Consider the following 22,223-nt stretch of genomic DNA (forward strand, 5'->3'; position numbering starts at 1 on the left):
CTCTATGTGAACCCACAGCTGGCACACCAGGGCAACTCCCACAGTTCCCTCCATGTGGGTTTCAGCATTTCTACACCACCCCCAGCTGGCACAGGTGGCTGTTTGTCGGAGGTGAGGTGTGCCCGCTGTTCTCGCACCAGGGAAGCTGAACAGGCTCAAGGGATCCTACTTGAATGATGACTCAGACAGGAGCCTGGTTCTCCTTGGATTGGTTGATCAATAAGGGTAGTTTCCCACTACCTTAGAGGCTCTGTTCTACACAAGGGCTAATGCACTTCTGAAAAGTCTTTTCAGAGGGAGGAACTTTGTCCCCAAGCCCTGCCCAGGGAAGTCATCATGGACATAAAGTACATAGGTATCTTACGAACCTCCCTGGGCTAAGAACATAAGCAAATACAAAGTTTGGAATTAAGAGAAAGCTCAGACTAAAGATGCCATGTGACTCTCATGAGGTATGTAATTCTCCATTGAGAGGCAGGATATGGGCTGGTGAGATGGTTCATCAGGTAAAGGCACTTGGCGTGCAAACCTTATGACCTGAGTTCAATCCCTGGGAGCTACAGTGGAAGGAGAGAAGCAACTCCTAGACTTGTCCTCTGATTTCCACACATGCACTGTCTCTCTCTCTCTCTCTCTCTCTCTCTCTCTCTCTCTCTCTCTCTCTCTCTCTCTCTCACACACACACACACACTGAAATAAAGAAGGGAATGGTTAAATGCACAGATTCTGGCTTCTTACTGCTCAACCAACCACTAACTATGTGACACTGTGTACAATGCATAACTTCCATACCTCAGTGTCCCCTCCAGTAATCTGGGAACAATAAGAGATCTTACCTAATGGGGGCAGCATGAGAACTAGAAAAATGAATACACACAGAAAGTGCAGCCTGCTCAGTGGCTGCTATGACATACTCTAGTCTGTAAGCAGTGGGGACAATACCCAGAGTTCTAGTTACTGAAGACAGTTTGATTTTCCAAGAACAGTGACTGAAACAAAGTTTCAAAAAGCAAAAGAGGTTAAAGGTCAGGTCTGCCTCTGGTCTAACTCCAAGGACACTTTTCTTGCTTACTAGCCCCATGATTAAAGTCTGGCCTGTGTCTCCTGCTTTTATTAGTAAGACAGCATCCAAAAGCTCCTTCACGAGCTCCTGCGGGGATCAGACTCAATGACATACCCTGAGCACCTTTGCTCATTTCTCTCCTTCCCTTAGGAAGAGAATGAACTTGGTACATTCTTATTTGTTGATTTGTAAGTCAAGGTCTGTAATCACAACACTTCTGTGGTGAGATGGGGATGGGGCAAGGTCTCATGATGTAGCCCTGGCTGGCCTGAAATGTGCTGTATGCCCTGGGTTAGCCTTGAACTCACAGGGCTCTTCCTGTCTCTGCCTCCCCAGTACAGGAATTAAGGGCACAGACTACAATACCCTGTTCCTACTGTTTAAGCTATAATGAATAGTGGGTGTAAATTGGATTGAAGAATTCACAGGTCACATGATGAGAAATGCTACCCTAACCTCATCATGTTGTCCTGAGAGAGCTCTCTGTGGGCAGGTTTAAACCACACAGGTAGCACAGGCCCAAGACAGACCTCACTCTGAAACCCCACCGTAGAAAACCTGGAAGGTTAAGGTCAAAGCATACTATGATTTGCATATTTTCTCACACCTCAAACTGCAGCTGGGAATGAGGACAGCAAACAGAGGCATGGGGTCATCTGCACTATTTAATGAGACAATCACATAGGAAGTAGGGCTTTGTCAACGCTACTACTAGGGTAGATGTTCTTTCTTTTTCTTTTCCAAAGGAAAAGTATTTAATTTTCACTGATGTTAAAATATCAGAAGACTTAAGAAGTCTTCTAGGTATCTCCAGTGATAAATAGCCACAAACCAACAAAGCTCCCACAGGCTCCAAGTATACGCCTGCTGAATAGACATACTCTGTCATGTTCTCATGAGCATGCTCTCCTGTGTTCTCATTAACATGCTCTCCTATTTCTCATGAGCATGCTCTCCCGTGTTCTTAGGTCCAGCCATTGCTGAGTTTTGTTTGTACACTAAAGTCTAAAGAACTTTCTTTCTTGTGGCTGTGCTGGCACGCAACTTGTAATCCTACCACTGGGAGGCTGAATCAGGATTATATATTTGGTGGGCTACATAATTAGACCTTGTCTCAAATAAACAAATAATAGTTCTCATCTCCTTTTGTTTTGAAATAGGGTCTCAGGTGGCATACATTAATCTCAAGCTTACTACATAGAGGAGCATGACCTTGAGCTTCCAATGCTCCTGCCTCTACCTCCATAGTGTGGCAATTACATTCCTGTGCACCCAGGCCTGGTTCTGCAGTGCAGGGTATTGAACCTAGAGCACTGTGCATGACCGACAAGCACTCAATCAACTGAGCTACTTATCCTAGGGCCACAACTAGTTTTCTATAAGGTGACAAATGATGTTAATCGACACCTAAAACAGTAGAGATTGGTTTAAAAAAACATGAAATTTCTGTACAAAACTATCATTATTAATCTTCTTAACAGGAATAATTTTAGTGCTGGGAGTAGTGGCTCATGCCTTTACTCCCTGAAGAGGCATGAAGATCTCTGTGAATTAAAGGCTAGCCTGGTTTACAAAGAAAATTCCAGGCCAGCCAGCACTATATAGTAAAACCCTGTCTCAAAAGGAAGAAGGAGAAGGAGGGGGAGAAGAAAAACAAAAAGATTTTTATTCTTTGGCAACTGTACATATGTATATAATATGTCTAGATCATATCTTCCTTCAACTACCTCCTTTCATTTACCTAGATGTCCTTCAACACATCTCTCTTCCATCTTCAGATCCTTTCCCTTGTTTTTTTCTGAAACCCACTAAATGTAGTTAGTGCTGCCCACCGGGCTGTTGACTGATCCATTGGCCTCACCTCACTTAAGTGACCACAGCTGCAGGAGTTTATGAGTGCAATGGCCATACCAAGTCCAGAAAGCAACAATTCACCCCCCCATCCCCTCAACCCGGCATCCTCCATCTTCTAGTTGTTGACACAGATGTCTCATTTAGGCTTGAGTATCAATAGCCACTTAATCTCAGTACTTTGATCAATTAGCTGTGTGATTCAGCAATTAACAGATGCCTAATACACAAAGAAGTTTCCCCAAGGAAGGTGAGAGCAGAATTAATCTAGCTCAGTCATCCTTTCCTGACGACTATAATTGAAGTTGGCCACAACACAGCTAAATGTTATCAATAATTCCTATAAAGTGTAAAGGCCCACATACTGTCATGTATTTTTTTTCTACTTGGAAAATTATGTCTTTATGTTTTTTCTGAGATAGAGTCTCATGTAGTCTAGGCTGGTCTTGAACTCAGTATGGATAGGAGGCTGGTCTTGAACTCTTGAACTCCTGCTTCTATGTCCCAAGTACTATGGTAACAGGCATGTACCACCACATCTGGCCACTTGTTTATTTCTTGACTGCTTAGGAAGTAAGACATGTTAATCATCAACTCTTCATACTTTCTTACTAAATAGTTATGAGCAGTCATTGAATGCCCAAGTTGTGTTAAATTGTGCATATGTGAATATGCTTTTTGGTAAACAAAAATGAAAAATCTTTATCTTTTTTCTAGACTCTATTGGATACTCAAAGTCAGAAATGAGGTATTTCTTTCAACACAGTTAAAGGTCATCAATGGCATATTCACAGTGCATATGAGCAATGATATTTACACAACAATGGGAGCTACCCAGCATTTCAAATGACATATTATTGAAGCTGAATCTGATGAATAAAACTGACTTTTATATCAGCATGCAGAGCCCCAGCTATTGTATTAAATCTTATAGTCATATTTCTAATATGTCAACAGTGTGGCTTTCTCTTCTGGCTCATTTTGTCCTCTGTGGAAGGAAAAAATAACAAGTTAAGGGGAGCTTCCTGGTGAAGATAAAGAATTATGAGTGGGGGCTGGAAGAATGATGGCACACATCTTGTCCTACACACTGTGGGGGAAGTCCATTCACTCTGAGATCTAGCAGTGAACCAGAGTTCACAAGAGTTGTCAACACCACTGACTCACTATTGCCAATCAATAAATCCACCTACACATGATCCACAGCTGGGGCTATGTGTTCATTAACGTATTTACTTCTTTGTTTGATATTCCTTATGTCCTTAAATAACTTAAAACTGGACTGACAGACAGCCGTTCCATTCTATGAACATTCTCTTTTGACTGGCATGGGCCTGTATACTATTTATATAGAAAATATCCACTCTAAATTCCTATCACTTGATGAAAAAAATAATTATCAGAACAATAGCTTCTCATGCACACATATGTAGCAGTCAATGCTATGTTTTATAAAAACTATAAAATTTTAGCTGGGCATGGTGACACATGCTTGTAATCCCAGCATTTGGGAGACTGAGGCAGGTGGATTACTGTGAGTTTGAGATGAATCTGGGCTATATATAGTGAGATCCTGTTTCTAAAATGACAGTAAATATTCTAATTTATCTGAAAAGGCATGAGAAAACTCCCATTGAGAAAGGAGCATCTGCAACTGACAGAGTATGATGGGATGAGGTGAAGAGTTCTGTTTTGCCTTATTCCTTAAGACAAGCAGAATTTTTTAAAATTAAAATTTTTTTGTATATAAAGCAGCAAGAGAAACATGATTTTAAAACTACAGGCTTTACAATTTCCTTTTGCTTTTGTTTGCATTAACAACAGAGCAAACAAGCAATGGAGAAAGCCATTCTATTGGAGCACAGTCAGCTGGGCAGTGAAGACATCACACAGGGTGACTGTGTCCTCTACACAGCAGAATGACCAGGATGGTTACAGGGCATTTTGGAAACTCAGTAAATGCTGCATCGGGGATTGGTGTTGACTCACCAGTGAATGTTCAGGGAAAGTTGAACTTCAAAAGAAATGGCTATACTAAAGTTTTGGTGTGGGAGTATGTGATGTTTTTTTCCTAGAGCTAACAAAAAATTCTGCTTTGCATACTTCAGCTTCCAGGCAAGATTGTGTTCTCTTATCTAAACAATCCCATCCAAACCCACAAAACAAACAAACAAACAAACAAACAAACCTCAACAGTTTTCAAAGTACTGAGCATTTGGCAACATAAACAGTGAACACTGAACAAGGGAAGTTTCATGCTGTCCCTACTTACTACTGAGACATCCAGACTATGAACACAATAGAACATAGCAGACACCTTGATTTGGGGAGTTGGAGTTGGGAGACAGAAGAACTAAAATGAAAAGAATTTGCAGAGCAGAGTGCCAGAGGAAGAGGGAGGGGCTTGCAGACAGGGAGAGAGGAGCTCAGAGGGACCTGAGCAGACTACCAGCCACTCAGCATGAATTTGGGAACCATGGAAGGGACCAGTGCTCAGTTCTCAATGGGGTTGGAAATGGTGCCATGAGGAAGACTAGGAAGCCTTGTAATTCCTGGGGCCCTGAGAGGCAGACCTAGGAAAGTCTTGTCTCGGCAATGGGGAATAGCTCTTATACAATATGGTGAGTTCTGCTCTGGGCATGCTTACAAATCCTAAAAGTATGTTTGGAAAACAAACAAACAAAAACCACAAACCAAATTGTATTCTAACAAGTAAACTGCACCTGCAAAGAAATACAAAGGGTAGATACTGGTTGACAAAAGCAAGTAGTATTCAAAAGGTAAAATTTGTAATATGTAGGGTATTGGAAAGATGACTCAGTAATTAAGAGTACTGGCTATTCTTCTAGAGGACTTGAATTCAATTCCCAGTACACATCAGGCAAATCACTATATACTTACAATAAAAAGATTTTTAAAGATAAGAACATTATCACGCAATCACATATCTCCAGGCTGGCAAAACATGGCCAAAAAAATGAAATCAATTGAAGCCACCTAGAACTGAGGCATAAATTAGACTAAACAGCCAAGAACATGAAAACAGTTATTATAATTACATTTTATATGGTCCAAAGTTAAGTAGTCACATGTGACCTGTAAAACATGCTTCTAAAAAATCCTTCTACAAATAAACACTGGAACACACCAGATGTGATTAATGAAGGTTAGACTGCAAAAGAAGGATGGGAATAAAGATGAAGCAAAAAAGGCTACATAAGATCACACACACACACACACACACACACACACTTACACACAAGCTCACACTCACACAAACTCACACACTCACACACACACTCACATACACTCACGCACTCATACACACACAAGCTCACACTCACACACAAACTCACACAAACTCACACACTCACAATTACACACTCACATACTCACTCTTACTCACACACACTCACACACTCACATACACTCATACACACACAAGCTCACACTCACACAAACTCACACACTCACACTTACACACACTCACATACACTCATACACACACTTATACACAAGCTCACACTCACACAATACACTCACACAAACTCACACTCACAATTACACACTCACACACACTCACTCACGCTCATATACACTCACACACACTCACACACATACACTCACACACTCATACACACACACACACACACATACACTCAGAGCCCTGCCCAACCCTGCATGCACACACAGACAAAACAGACAACAAAACACCCAAACAAAGCAAAACAAAATCCCCCAAACTGAAATGAAAACAAAGGAACAACATAAGCCTCAGAGTCACTTCTAATGGCTTAATACCAGCTCCTGAGACTGTGGCCCTAGCACGTGTGGGTAACATGGCTGAATGTGAGATTTAAAAAAAAAAAAAAGAATAAGAAAGAAGGAAGGAAGGAAGGAAAGAAAGGAAGAAAGGAAGGAAGAAAGAAGGAAGAGAAAGAAAGGAGAATCTGGCAGCAGTAAAGGTTTTCTGAATGTGCCACAGCAAACCCTGATTCACAATCACACAGGTAAGAAATCAGATGTTTCAGGGATACTTAACTATGTGGCTTTTGCTTCACATCACTGCAGGCTCAGTTCCAGACACACGACAGGCATACTTTGCCCTATGCACTCCTTACATAACAACATGCCAACTAACAATGCCTGAAACTGGATAACCTGCAGTTAGCAATGAGTGCTGGGAACTGCAATGCTTTTATGCACAAACTTGTCTCCTCTTATAGGAGCATAGTGGAGAACAGAAACTTCTAATATTTTCCTACCACGATTCCTCAGTGTGTAAGTATCAAACTAGTGTGTCTTTGGATTGTATTGTGTTAGGACATTTGATTTTAAAAACTGTTGTATGAGTTGTTGGCATGAGTTTCGTAGGAAGCATTTCAGTGGATTTGTACTGGAGTTAGGACCACATTTCCAACAATTTCAAAAATGGCCCTAAACACACTTCTGCCATTTGTATCCCTTAGTTGTATGAAACAGTGTTCTCAGTCACGACAGTTATAAAATCAAAATATTAATCAACTATGAAAAATGTTGAAGAGTCCCTATATCTTGCAGCGTCTAATACTCAGCCAACATTGAATTCTGTATGCAAAAATAAACATATCAATCTCATTAGTAGGCAAATCACTTTCATCTTTAAAATATGGTAAAAACCATGTATACCAAAGAATTGTTCTAAAATAAAATTCTATATGATTTGTTATCAATAATCCCCATGTCTATTTTATTTACCTAGATATCTGGAGTCACATACACACACACAAAAAAAAAACCCCAACCAACCAACCAACCAACCAAACAAACAAAAAAACAGGCCACAGCCAGGTAGTGGCACACACCTTTCTTTAATCCTAGCTCTCCAAGGCAGAGACAGGTGGATCTCTCTGAGTTCAAGTCCAGCCTGGTCTACAGAGGGAGTTCCAGGACAGGCTCCAAAGCTATAGAGAAACCCTATCTCAAAAACCAAAACAATACAAAAAAAAAAAAAAAAAAAAAAAAAAAAAAAAAAAAAAAAAAAAAAAAAAAAAAAAAGGCCACAATGAGATTATTGGGATTATTGGTCACCCAGCTCAGCCAAATTGGTGAGTTCCAGGTCCTAAGGCGAAATAGTGTCTTAAAGTTCCTGAAAAAAAGACACTCAAGATTGACCTCTCATCTCCAAACACACACACATGCACTAGCATCAGTACACATATGACTAACATATACCTAAAGACACACAAATACCTTGTTCCCATATACACTCCTTTCTAATGTTAATATAAACAACAAATCTAAAAATCCAAGACAAATAAGTCACAAGATACACTAAGACGTTGTAGCAAGGTATGTTACAATCAAACTGCCCAAAGTGGGGATGTGGGAAAGCAGCAAGAGAAAAAAGATATGTGTGACACAGTGATCCACAGCGACCGGTGTGACACTGTGATCCACAGTGACCGGTGTGACACAGTGATCCACAGTGACCGGTGTGACACATTGATCCACAGTGACTGGTGTGACACTGTGACACAGTGATCCTCGGCGACTGGTGTGACACACTGAAGACTACTCAGCAGTGAGACAAGTGAAATCCAAACAGATCACTATCTCCGTAGAAATGAAAAACTGCCAAGGTTCACTTACATACCCTGTAAACTATCATTCTGAAGAAAGGCAAGCTGTGGAGCCGTGGTGGCACACACCTTTCATCCCAGCACTTGGGAGGCAGAGGCAGGCAGATCTCTGTGAGTTCGAGGCCAGCCTGGTCTACAGTAAATGAGTTCTTGGACAACCAGGGCTATGAAGAGAAACCTTGTTTCAAAATAAAATAAAATAAAAACAACAAAACCCCCCAACCAGACAAACAGAAACGCTGAAGACAAAGTTGAACACTTTGCTACAGAAAGTAGCTAAGAGAATAAATCACTAGCAGATTGTCACACTACAGGGAATGTTACTTAGTGTATTTCAGGAAGAAGAAAAATTAAGTAGGCAGAAAAGAATGAAGTCAAACAGAAATGGAAGCTGCATTGATAAATATGTTCTTATAGCATTTTTATATCTTTTGAAGGTGATCAAAAGTTCACACAAAGTAGCAATATCCCCAGCACCTACACAGCAGCCAAAAGTGAGACAAGCTGGAAATGCATGGAGAGGTGGAGGGTCTTACACCATGTATCAGATGAATACTGTAAACTCCAAAGCAATTAGGAAAATAGCAAAATAAAGACTTAGAGTCACTCCAACAAAGAAGGTAAAATGAAATAAAAAAAAGAAAAAAAAAAACTCAATAAAAGTCTGGGGAGATTGTCAATCCCTTGCCATACAAGCACTGAACCTCAGAATTCACAGAAAGTCTGGCTGGCACAGTTGCCTATATGAGATGGGAGGTAGAGTGCCTGGAGACTGAAGGGCGAGCATGCCTAGCAGACACAGGATGGTGAATATTGCCTCAAACAAGGTGGAAGGTGAGGATCAGTACCCAAGGTTGTCCTCTGACGTTAGCATGTGTGCTATGGCAGGCATGAGCTGTCATTCACACTTGTAGAGATACCTCTCTCTCTCTCTCTCTCTCTCTCTCTCTCTCTCTCTCTCTCTCTCTCTCTCAGTGAGATGGCTCAGGATGGCCTGAGAACTTCAAGCTTTATCTATGACTCATGTAAAAAGGGCGAAAGCAGATGCCACTCCTGAAAGTCACCTCCTGACTGCCATATGCATGCTGTGGCATGTGCAATTCAGCACCTCAGCACACACAATACAAACAAACAAACAGACAAACAAAAGAAAAAGAGCCTGTGTTGCATAGCAAGACCATAAGACCGGGGAAATATTACACAAACAAGTACCTTACCTTATGTACACAGGCCTTTGCGTTCAGGAAAAACAGTTCCACCGTGTTCTTATCCTTTAGAAAGGATATGCTCTCGATGTAGAACCTGAAAGACAGTACAGGAGTTTGTTTGTTCAGACTTAACTTCCTTCTCTCGGAATGATTTCATTTCCTCAAAGCCTAAGTTAAGGAGCCTCATGGCTCTCTCCTTTTGATTCTGTGTGGCACACCACCCCAATGCTTGCACACACGCCTGCAGATGGGATTGTTTACAGAATGTAACTGTGTGTAGGATGTGAGTTAAAGGGAGATTCAACGTGGGCCCACCTGTGTACACTGTGTGGCTCATTCTTTCCCAGTGTGCTGGGAGCTCAGAAAGCCTCAGACATCTTCAGCACAGAGTCCAGGTGAGCCCACAGCCAAATGCATCAGTGACCGACTGGCTGAGAGCAGGGCGTGCTGCTGGCACAGTGTTTCTCAGAATTGGGGTGGGAGGGTGGGAGGCTCCAGGCCCACCTTACCCCGCCTCACAGAGAGTTACAGTTAGGTCCTGTTCCCTTTCTATGAGGAGCTAAGTTTCCCTTGGCTATAAGCCAAACTCCACACAGCTTAGTTGGTCTTTTCTCATGCAAATCAGGGGCTTCTGGGCCCCAGTCCTCATGCCCTCCCTAGGATTTTCCTTGTCCAGTTTGTGAGCCTACAGACTGGAAGTTCCTTTTTGATGAGAGGAGCTCTGACAGCTTTGTGGTGGGAGGGGAGGGAAGCTGAGTGTGCTTGCCTGTTGTCACCACCTCGCTGAAGCTGGCCAGAGAGGACTGGCACAGTGTTGAGTCCAGGCAAACCCAAGCGAGTCTCTGAATTTTTTTGAGTTCCCAAACCTTGTTGTTGAATAATACATGAGAGATACACACTCTCCTAGGACAACTTAAACAGCTTGGGCCCTCAAAAAGAACTTGCCCTCAAGCCAGTGAGGCCATGGTAGGGGGATGAGTATCCCCAGGACTGCAAAGTCAGGGTTGGTCCTGTTTTTTACTTTCTTGTTTAGGAAATACGTGAACCATGAATGCAGCTGAAAAGGCTGTAAAGGATTCATCGTAGAGATGTTAAGATGGTTTGGAAAATGCCACCTCTGTGTGTTGACTTGTCAAGGAAGGCTCCAGCAGGAGAATAAATCTGGGATATTTTTACTTAAAAGGGTTTAGCTCACTCCTAAGTGAGAGTAATGAAGGCTGGAGTTTTAAGAAGTATGAAGGCAGGAAAGGAAATAAGGGGTTATAAGAATGCAGGCTTCTGAATATGAAAAATCTAGTGTCAGTCATCTCTGTTGCTTTTTAGATGTATGGTCTTGGGCAAGTTACTGGTGTCTTTATCAAGGTAGGCGTCACTTACAGTTTTGGAGAGTTGCAATTAGATACTAAGTGTAAAATGTTAAAAAATAAATCTTACATTTGCTAAGAAAAGCTCCCCCTACACTCACTGAATTCCTATACAGTAGTGGCTCTCAACCTTCCCAATGCTGCAACGCTTTAATACAGTTCCTCAAGTTGTAGTGACCCCCCCACCATAAAATTATTTTTGTTGTTAGTTCATAGCTGTAATTTGGCTACTGTTATGAATCATAATGTAAATATCTAATGCATAGATGGTCTTAAGTGTGAAAGGGTCATTTGACCCTCAAAGGGGTGGTGATCCACAGGTTGAGAACCACCACCGTATAGCAAAAATAAAGTCATGTGAGCTGTCTAAACTAGTCCTTGTGTATGAGGTGAAGCCACTGACTCTTCATTAGGAGGCCTCTCTTGGGATTGGGAGACATATAACAGATGAGGTGCCCGGTTCAATGCCCAATACAGTAGGAACCCAGTAAATCCTAGCCGTTGAGGCTCAGTGAAACCCTACTTTATTAAACAGGCTTGAAGGGTGTGATGGAATTTGAACTATATCTGAAGATCAAGAGGACACAAGATTCTGCTGAGCAAAAGAATAAATCCAGGAGACACAAACGCTGTTTACAGAGCCCTCTTTGCACCGTGTGATAAACAGTCTCGGGGATTTGACCTTCCCCAAGACAACATCCGTGATATTTTGGGTGTTCTCTCGTTGCCTTCGTTTGTTTTATCCTGATCACAGCTCTGAGGACCAAGGGGATGAAGTGGCCTAGAAGAGAGACAGTGCTACCCATCGTATGAAAATGGGCAAACTCATCACATATGAAAGGGCTCTTGGAGAGTGGGAGAGGCAGGATAAGAAGGTCTTGTAGGAGGCAGAGAGAGGCAGACAACAGAAACCACAGGAAGTGGGAAGGGGAGCATAGGGGAGAGGAAACAGCAGGAGTTGAAGACAGTGGTCCATCATTGTGGTGGTGGGTACCAGGGAAGGATGGCCAGAGGCTGAGTGATGCTGTGCGGCGGAGATGAACAGCTGCCTCTAATCTCATCCAGCCAGGTGGTGGTAGTCCTTTGTTTTCTACTTAGCTTTCTGTTTTTATGTTTGTTTGTTTGTTTGTTTGTTTTCAAACTGGGTCTCACTGGACATGGTTGGCATGCCACTTGCTATGTACACCAGGCTAACCTCGAACTCACAAAGATCTGCTGCCTCTGCCTCTGCAGACTGGGAACAAAGGCATGTTTGTGCTTCCACGCCAGGCTCCTTTGTGTTTATTTGATCTATGAAGACAAGCCAAGCAGGTTTTCAGTAAGAGACTAAGCAGCAACATCAGGCCCCTGGCTGTTGCCTGGGCTCCTGCTTGTGTGAGCTCAGGGTTCTCAGGTGCCCATGCAATTCTTCAATTTAACAGTCACAATCTCACGTCTGCTTTCACCCTTTCACGGATGCAGCCATAGAGCTTCAGAGTTCTGCTTGCAGAGCAGACCAGGTCTGACTAGGATGCCTTAGACTGAACTAAGGATGCTGTTAACCAGATCCTCCTTCTAGCCTCCCTCCCAAGTGCTGAGCCAGCATTATTTGTGCTGGAAGCTAAGCCCTCGGTAATCGTGGTCATCTCGGTTATGTTAATAAACATGAAGAGAAACAAGACTAGTGTAATCATTAGGGCATTAACATGTGTGGACATATGTTTTGTCTATGTCTTCCAAAGAGCAAAGTCAGCACGTTTGGGCAATAGCTAGTGAGTGATAGATCTTAGGCTAAAGTAGAAGGTTGGAGCTGTCTAGACTAGATGGGAGAAGATCTCCCAGGGCAGGGATTTCCTAGTCCTGAGTCCCTAGGTCATACCGATAGAACCCCAAGCCTGTTTTCCACCCCAAAATTCTATGTTTCTATTTCCCCCTTTACCTTTTAAACTCCCACTCTGTATTCAATAGCTATCTGCTGTCCAAAAATTTAATTTTTTAAATTGTGGAGAGAACAGGAATGGACAATGAATGCATTGTCAACAGGTCATCAGTCAATCAAACTAATAATAACTATATTATTCATTTATCAAACATTGAATACCGGATTGGCACCAGACATCAAGAAAGATGATAGGGGAATTAGGGACAATAAAAACAGTATTGTTAATGACAATAGCAACCATCTATCTAGAGCCCTCTATGAGCCAGACACTGTGCAAGAATTCTCCATATTGTTTTATCTCTATATTTAGGTTGAAGAGAATTAGAGAAAGTAAATGCCAAATACAAATGTTCAGATCTGTCTATAGAATCGATGACTGGGTGATGACCAGTCTGGCTCAAAAGGTGTTCAGCTATATCACACCATTCGCATAGAAAGACACTGAAGAACAGGCTTTCCTTCAAAGACCATATGTCATAGAGGAAAGGCAGCATACATAGCCACAATGCAATGTGCTTATTATTATTATGCTTGGAGATGGTCACTCTGAACTATTTCAGTGAATACCTCCCCCAGAATAGCACTGTACTAAAACTATAAGTGCAATGGATTTTCACACTAACAAGTTCATAATAACTCTTTCACTCTATTTAAAATCCAATTCTCATTCAGATTTCCCCTCTATCTCCATCACTTTCGACTTAAATTCTGTGTCTGAATCAATAACACTGCATTGATTGGCAGTGGGAAATCACATATGCAAAGCCAGAAGGCTGCTGGCTGGATATGAACGAGTGGCTGAGCAAGGGAGGATAGCGGAGAACACTCTAATGTATAGGCATGTAACCCAGGCCAAACCTTTCACTGTGGAATTTAACACTGGTAGAATGACCTACAGGTAAAGGCACCTACTTATCCTGTTGGCAGCATCCTAATGCAAGCCACTAACCTCTGGTTCCTGCTCTTCAGAGTTCCACCGAAACTCTGTCTCCTCTGAGGCTTTGTTAGATTCATTTCCCTGCAATGATTTTTTTCTTTCTCTGTTCACCGAAATTGGAACCCATTTGTTGGCCACCAAGGAATCTAATTAAGTGCTAGCAGTAATATTCAGTGTTCTTTTTTTCAGTAGGAAGCAAATTCAGAACCCATCCTGCAAATGAGAAGGCCGAAGAACAGAGATGCGATACTCTCTTCTCTTGGTCACAGAGCTAGGAAGTGGTGGAACCATGATCCAAACTGAGTTGAATAGACTTCCTAGTTTATGTCCCAAACAAATGTGATGTAATTCTTTCCTATAGTAACCATCTCAATGGCATACACTATGAACACAATATCACAGGAGTCTACAATAGGGATGCAATTACCTCAGCTGATGAATAAGAGGGAGTGTGGTGCCAAAATGAAATCCATCACCTAGGTGCCATAGGAGAGGGGGCATTTGAGCTGAGTCTTAAAGAATGTATGAGGTCAGCAGGTGACAGCGGCAGGAAGACCATTCCAGGCACAGGATGTATCAACCCAAACAGTTCTTGTGCCAGGCTTTGAGAACTGAAGGACCCACATTGCTGGTGGCCCAGCACCAAATCGATCTGTAGCTCTTCCAGAAATGAACATATCCCTCCATATCAGACACTGGGGTCATCTCTGATGCGTGGGTCCCTGACTGGAGCCTACTTCCAGCGAGCAAGTCCCTATCCTATTTCTCACTAGCATCCAACTTTCTTCCCTGGTTAGTGCTTCTGCCAGGCATCCAGTTACCAGCTTTCTGAATCTATCACTCTGTCAAGGAGATCCTTGTGATGTCTTCAGGGGAAAAGGGTGTATGAAACACACAGATGGTCTTCAAGCATGATGACTCTCTAGACCCACTAATGACACAACACTGATTGCTTCAACCCTTTCCCCGAAACACAGCGTTTCTTTTCTGTGGGTTCACTGTGAGGAATTTCACCAGGATTCTGTGAATCTGATGGCCAGGCTAAATGTTCAGCTTCAGAACCAACTCAGGCTCTTTGAACAGGCTTCTCTCTGGAGCCAAACCACAAACAAGACAAAGGATAATTCCTTGAGAAGAAAATTTGCTTAGGGAGCTCTAGTCCTTACTTTTCCTGCCCTGCCCTCACATGTTCTCACTTCCTCATGGTTCACCTAATCACTCATACGGGATTCTGGAGCATCGTCTTAATGCCATGTAGTTGCAGGGAGATGGCCTACCAGTCAGAAGCAAGATGGCGAATGGAAAAAAAAGAGCAAATGGAAAGATGGCTCAGTAGGTAAAGTACTTGCCCTGCAAGCAGGTGGACCCAAGTTCAAGCCCTGGGACTCACATAAAAAAGCTGGGTGGGTAGCACTTATTTCAGACAGGTGTATTCCTGGAGGTTGCTAGCCAGATAGCCTAGCCTACTTAGCGAGCTCCAGGCCATTGTCACCCTGGCTCAAAAACCAAGATGGACATCACCTGAGGAACACTACTAAGGTTGTCTTCTGACATCCAAATGTACACCCACGACCCCACACTAGAATTGTTTGGGTGGGTTCTCCTTTGAATAGTCAGTGACATTTGGGCAGCTACCATTTTACATCAGGGTATTTATCTATAGTGATCATAGCAATGCTGTGGGGCCAGGTGGATACTTGTCTATGTCTCAAAGCCTATATAGATAGGGCTGTCTCCAGAGTTCAGGTCATTGGTCTGTCTGTTTTTCAGTGTCTTTCTTCCCTTTCAGACCTCCATGATATCTGACATGGGCCAAACATAGCAGGCGGCATATGCAATATGGCATAGAATGCCTGCCAGGAGCTCATAAAACATGTAGGTTAGGTTGTTCCTGAACTACTCTGTAGCCTAGGCTGATTCTAAATTGGTTATCCTCTTACTGTCTTAAGGCTGGCTCTCCATGTGAAACAGGATGGGAAAATACTACTAAACAAATGGCTGCCTGGTCAGCCATGACTTAGGTTCTCCTCAAGTGAGCACATTCTCCTTCTTATTAAGGTCTTGGCTGTGCTTGAGTGACAGTCTTCTAAAGGGCTAACATGGGCAAGAATCACTCAATCACTTTGTGTTCCGAACAATACTGAGTTGATGACTGGCAAGAGGTAGAGCCGGATCAACATGTCTCACTCTAGTTTCTCTAGGCTGCTGTGGATAATGTTAAGAACTTAATTTTGGCTGTGGAGATAAGCCCACTCAGCAGACTGCTTGACATCTTCTAGCCATTAAAAGCATTAATAAGCACATCCAGGTGTATCCACCCATCTACAGGCACCTACATATATGAATACACACACACACACACACACACACACACACACACACACACAGAAAGACAGAAAGACAGACAGGCAGACAGAATTCACTGCACCTCATGCCTCAGAAGAGCCTCATCAGATTCTAATCTACATTCTGAACGGGGTGATCAATCCCTGCTTATTGCTTTGAACGACCCTTCAGCACAGCCATGACTCTTTGGCTAGCTGAAGGCTGAGTTGTAATTTAAATGCATATCTTGGTGTCCAAGTGCATCGATTTCTCTCAGCAGTTACGCAGCCGTAGTGAGGGAGTCCAGTGTGCTCCCTTTTGTCTCTGTGAGGGAAGCAGTCTTGGAAAATTCCCAAGAGAAGCATTCTTTGCTTCTCCTATGTGCTTAGGGCCCAAACTGCACTTCCTCCTCTTCCTCCTTCCTGCATTTCCAGATGGGCTAGGGGAGCCAAACAGGACATCAGCTGAACCTGTAGGGGCCTGCCTCTTGCTCTTCTCCTCAAAGGAAACCGAGTTGTCCAAGCTCTCTAGCAGGGCTGGTGACCTTGTGTGAGGAGTGTGAGTGAGGACCTTGCTGTGACCTGCTAGGGACAGGGGTGAACATTCCTTAGGGACGGTTTATTAAGTGCTCCTCTCTTCAAAGCAGGGTGCTCTCAACCTCCCGAGGGCAAACAGAGGCTACGGTTTTGCAAGGATCTGGGAAGAGGCGCAGGGGAGGCATGTCTGATGGGGAGAGGACAGCTGGGTATGGTGACTAAGGAAGATAAATGCTAAGGCTCTCCACCCCAAGCAGGGGCCCCGGGTCAGACCCAAGCCAGACAGTCTCACATCTCCCACAGTGAAAGGCCATATATCACCTAGTGACTGTTTTACCTACTCAGCAGTGGAGACAGACTCTGTGGTTTGGAACCTACAAATACCTAACACGCTCAGCAAGCCTCCATCTCTGTTAGCACGTGATGACCTAACAGCCCCTGGGGCTAGATTAGCTGTACCTGCTTTGCTTTCACTGGTGACCCTGCACCAAAAACTACATGGCTGCGAAGCCGAGAGGCTGGGACAGGGATGAGAAGGGTGGGAAAGCCTCTTGTTCATGGTGGGGGACTGGGAGATGTGGAGCAGGAGCCCTGATGATCAGACCTTGGGGTGGGAGGTGGGGGTGGGGGACGGTGGGGGGGGGATGGTGTAGGCAGCGGTGGATGAAGGCAGGCATGCCTTTCCACATTTTCCAGCCAGCCAAAGGCAATCTGCCTCCAAATACCAGCTCTTGAGAAACCCTGCAGGAAAGAGCACACATTTAACTGGAGAAGTTGGGGTGTGTGTGTGTGTGTGTGTGTGTGTGTGTGTGTGTGTGTGTGTGTTGGGGGGTGGGGAGTGTACTCAGGCTACCACTGTGCATATGTGGTGGTGAAAGGACAAGTAGACTTGGTTCTCTCCTTCTACTTTTACATGGGTTCTGAGGGTTAAACTCGGGTCACCAGGCCTTTAGGGCATGGTTGCTTGCTCGGCCATGACACTGGCCCTAATGTTTTAACTTTTTATTCTACAGTTTCTCTTACCCTTCACAATACTAGTTCCTTTCTTTATGGCACTCTAAGGATTCTTTCTTCATTGGCCTGAAACACACACACACAAAACACACAAAACACACACAACACACACACACACAGAGAGAGAGAGACAGAGAGAGAGAGAGAGAGAGAGACAGAGGGAGAGAGGAGAGTACTAGGTATTCATGAATGATTCACAACCTTTTTATTTTTTAAACAAACAGACAAACAAACTGGCGACAGTAGGTAGAAACAGCCTGCTATTGGATCAAGGAGCAGAAATGTAAATATCTGTAAGGAACTTGAGTCTGGACTGGGAATGAATTGAGATTCTGTGTCTTTCTTGAACTTGAATTAGGATGGTGTTAACTTCACAAAAGGAAATGGACACTCGTCACCTGGAAGTTCAGAATTGGTTTGGCCACTGACAGGGTCATGCTTGACATTAAATGAATAATGAATCATAGCTACTTCCAGGTTCTGGGATGTTCCAAACCCAGAAGGGATTCAGGCCAAAGAAAGACTCCCATCCTTGCCCACCCTCTGCTGTGCTGGGAAGGAGGAGTCTGTTACTCCTTTGGACTTTTAAAGCACCTTTCTCTTTAAAGGTGTTGCCTTGTTACTCTCATGCATCTCCTCCTCAATGACTGTGAGATAATTCATGCCATCTTGTCACAGCCCTAGAAGAGCTTCTTTTTATTACTCTTGGCATTTGAACTAAAGAATAAGATTTGGTCACATAATTTACTGCTGTCCATTGCAGGAAGAACTTAGAGATGTTAACAATTCATGGCCAATGTCATTCTACTCTGAAATTTTTTTTTTCTTTTAAATGATTTATTTATTTTAATTTCATGTGCATTGGTGTCCTGCCTGCATACATGTCTGTGTGAGGATGCCAGACACCCTAGACCTGGAGTTTCAGACAGTTGTTAGACACCATGTGGGTGTTGGGAATTGAACCAGGGTTGTCTGAAAGAACAACCAGTGCTCTCAACTCAAGAGCCATCTCTCCGGCCTGAAATTGTTTTTCAATGTGTTCAGTGTTCATAGTGCTTTCATGTTGCATATTCTATTTTGTGATCTTTTTTTTTTCTCACCTAGAATTTGTTTGAAGCATCTTTCCACAACAACAAATCTCTCTTCACTGAAGTATAGAAATAAATAACAAATATAGAAATAAAGTTTTGCTCTTTTTAAAAAATATTTAGCAGAATAACAAAGCCCACTGTTGTAGTCATGACGGTCCATAAAGTATAACTCATTCCTTGTTCTTTAGTTTTGAGACAAGGTCTTGCTGTGTGGCCTCCGCTTGCCTTGAACTCACGACCCTCTTTCTTCGGCCTTCTTAATGCTGGCATTAGAGGATGTGCGCTAGCATAGCTGGTCCTTGCTTGTCTCATTCCAGAGGCCTAACTTCCCCCAAGGGCAGGCCAGAGGACTATGGCAAAGCACACAGTATGCAGGATACTTTCAAAGCTCCTTGTTCCCAACAACTCAGACAAAATGGCAGCAGTTTTCCCTCATATTCTCATATTTCCCAGCAGAATTCTCCTCCAAGCTGAAGAGTGCTCAGTCCTGAGTGCTCCCAACAATGCTTTGGGGTGCCACAAGGAGGACATGACTGGTCCAAGACAGAGCAAATATGAGGAGGAAAAGAAAGGAGAAGAAAAAGATCCCCTCCCAACACACACACACACACACACACACACACACACACACACATACACACATACACCCACACATACACCCACACACATACACACACACATACACTCATACACACACACAGACACACATACACATACACACACACACACATACACACACATATACACACATACACACACATAAACACATATACACACACCCACACCCACACCCACCCACCACACACACACACACACACACACACACCCCCCCCACAGGAATGGAGAACCTAAGAGCTATCTATCCAGGGGATAAAGCTTGTGAAAGGCACTGAGGTCTCAGTGGATGGAACAGGGTGGTACCAACCTGAGCCAGCCCTGCTCCCTCCTCAGAGGGGTTGGGAGCCTTTCCAGAGAGGTCAGGCAAGTCCCTGCACTCCTGTTTAAATCAAACTTGTAATAGCTCACTCACTATCAGCTTTTCAAATGTTCACATCTGGGCTGCATTATCAAAAAGGCACATGTTTGCCAAAGACAATTTACAGCTGTAAAATAGCTACCCCCATCTGGGAGGAGAAATCCCCAGAAGTCTGAGGGAGTTTGCACTCACATGGGAGATGGCTCACATTCATAAATTATAGCGGCCCATTCACAAATGGGTCATATGCATATTTTTTCAAATTTTATTTCAAAATTTCAAAAACCTATTTGTTTAGTTTTTTGTACACATGCACACATATGCTAGAGGATAATTTGTGAATGTTCATGCTCTCCACCGACCACCCGGACCCTTGGGGTTGAACTCAGGCTTGGCAGCAGGCACCTTTGCCCATTGAACAATCTTGATGACCCTTATGCAAACATTTCATGTATATCTTGGAGGTTGTGTAAATGGGAGGTGCAGATGTTTAATGTTGAATTCATAAGGAAAACGCTGTGTGCTTCTCCTTTGAGTCTTTCCCCCTCTACGGGGAAGTACCCTGTGTCAGAGCTGCTTCCTGCATCAGGGGACAAGTCAGAGAATGATTTACTTTCCCATTGGTAGGACTGCCATGCCCAGCTCCGGAGTAAATGTGACAACTCATGCCCAACGTTTAGTCCATTGCCAATACAGGGCTTGTTATTTTACAGGACAGAGGGAACTTCTCAGAGAAAGCACATAGTGTTTCTTTTCATTCTTTCTTTCTTTTTTGCATAAACCATAAAACTAAAAAAAAGATACCTTTTCATATTTGCATAAGGTTTTGTAAAGTCAGCTTATATCTTCTGCTTTCTCTTGTATTCTCACAAGACCTTGTTGAAGGTGTCCTTCGTCATCTCCAAGTCACTGGAGCATGGGATACAGCAGTCCCCTCCCGTTTTTCACTTCTGTCCTGGATCTTTGCAACTCCTGCCTACCTCAGCCCCCCAACCCATTACACTCAACACCGAAGCCCAGGGAGTGTGTCATAGAGACGATGTGATTGTGAAGCTCTGCAAGCCCAGTGCTTTGCCCTTGACTCCAAGCTGCCAGCTATCCTACTCCCTCCTTTAGGTTCTCTCCAAACACACAGATCCCTACCAGGCTTGCTCCCACTGCCCCGCCTGCTTACTAACTCGTCTCCTGGCCTGGCATGAACCTCTCCAGAGAGCTGATACCCCCTTGCCTCATCTCCAGGTCTTTGCTGATAACAACTTCTGTGGTAAGAAGTCTTGGATCATCCAGATTAACACAGCAGCCCTGGCTTTCATAATACTTCCTGTTCTCCTTCCTGAAGGCATTTTCTTTGCCCAGAATCTCTTCTATAAGATGCCCTACACATTCACTTCTTTAGTGTCAATGTCCTCGCAAGGGCTGGGACAGCAGGCCTTTATCACTATCATTTATCATTGCAACATCAGCACCAGCATAGGACTCAGTAACTATCAGAGGAATGGGCACAGCGGTAGACTAAGCAATGGCTGTTCAATTTCAGATGAGGATGGTAGAGATGGGTAGAGATGTCTGCACATGCACAGTTGTCTTTCCCAAACAGAAACAATAAATGATGACGGAAAAGAAGGGAAGGGGAAATGTTTCTTTGAGGCTCGGTGTAGTTCCTTCCAGATGGTTCCTCAGGCCCTTAAATATTTCCTAAATGTACCAACTTAACAGAGATCCTGAGCTTCCCTCAAGGGTCTATTAGCATCCATCATAAATACACACAGGTGCCCGGGAGACAAGGCAGATGAGGACATCCCTGATAACAGTGACTTATTGAAGTTGTGATTCACAGGGGGAGAACCGAGAGAGGGGCCAGGACTCTGAGTGAGGTGGAGGCTTCGGTTCTAAAGAGGAGAGCTAGTGCATAGTTTGACAATTTTCCCAATACGATTACACTGGGTCTCAGGTCTCCCTCTGGAAGAACGGAAACTCACCTCCTCCTTACAGCATTGCTGTGAGATGCCAGAACTTGTTCGCCCTATCTCTAGTATCAGCAGCAATTTCAAATTGTTTATATTAAGAATAACAGTGCTATGCATCCTGGCAATGGGTGGCCACTGGAGGGGTTCCTTTCTGATTGTGTGCTAACTTAACATCTAGATGTTCATGTTTGAAGGGTCCTTGTACTCTGTATACTAGAACATCACCTGATGTCCATGTACGAGGGGCCCCTGTGTTCTGTATCCCAGTATGTTACTGATGTGTGTCCATGTATGAAGGGTCCCTGTACTCTGTACCCCAGCACACCACCTGATATCCACACATGCGGAG

General features: G+C 43.5%; 1 protein-coding gene across 1 annotated transcript in view; it reads right to left on the reverse strand.

Moving 5' to 3' along the window:
- Frmd4b (FERM domain containing 4B) overlaps positions 1–22,223 on the reverse strand; it is a 177,105-nt gene that overhangs the window by 89,688 nt on the left and 65,194 nt on the right. Inside the window, exon 5 of the mRNA XM_051203522.1 lies at positions 9,753–9,837. Within this exon, the coding sequence (XP_051059479.1) occupies positions 9,753–9,837 (85 nt within the window). The remainder of the gene's footprint in view (positions 1–9,752; positions 9,838–22,223) is intronic.

Source organism: Phodopus roborovskii, unplaced genomic scaffold, assembly GCF_943737965.1.
Source record: "Phodopus roborovskii unplaced genomic scaffold, PHOROB, whole genome shotgun sequence".
Taxonomy (NCBI): Eukaryota; Metazoa; Chordata; class Mammalia; order Rodentia; family Cricetidae; genus Phodopus; species Phodopus roborovskii.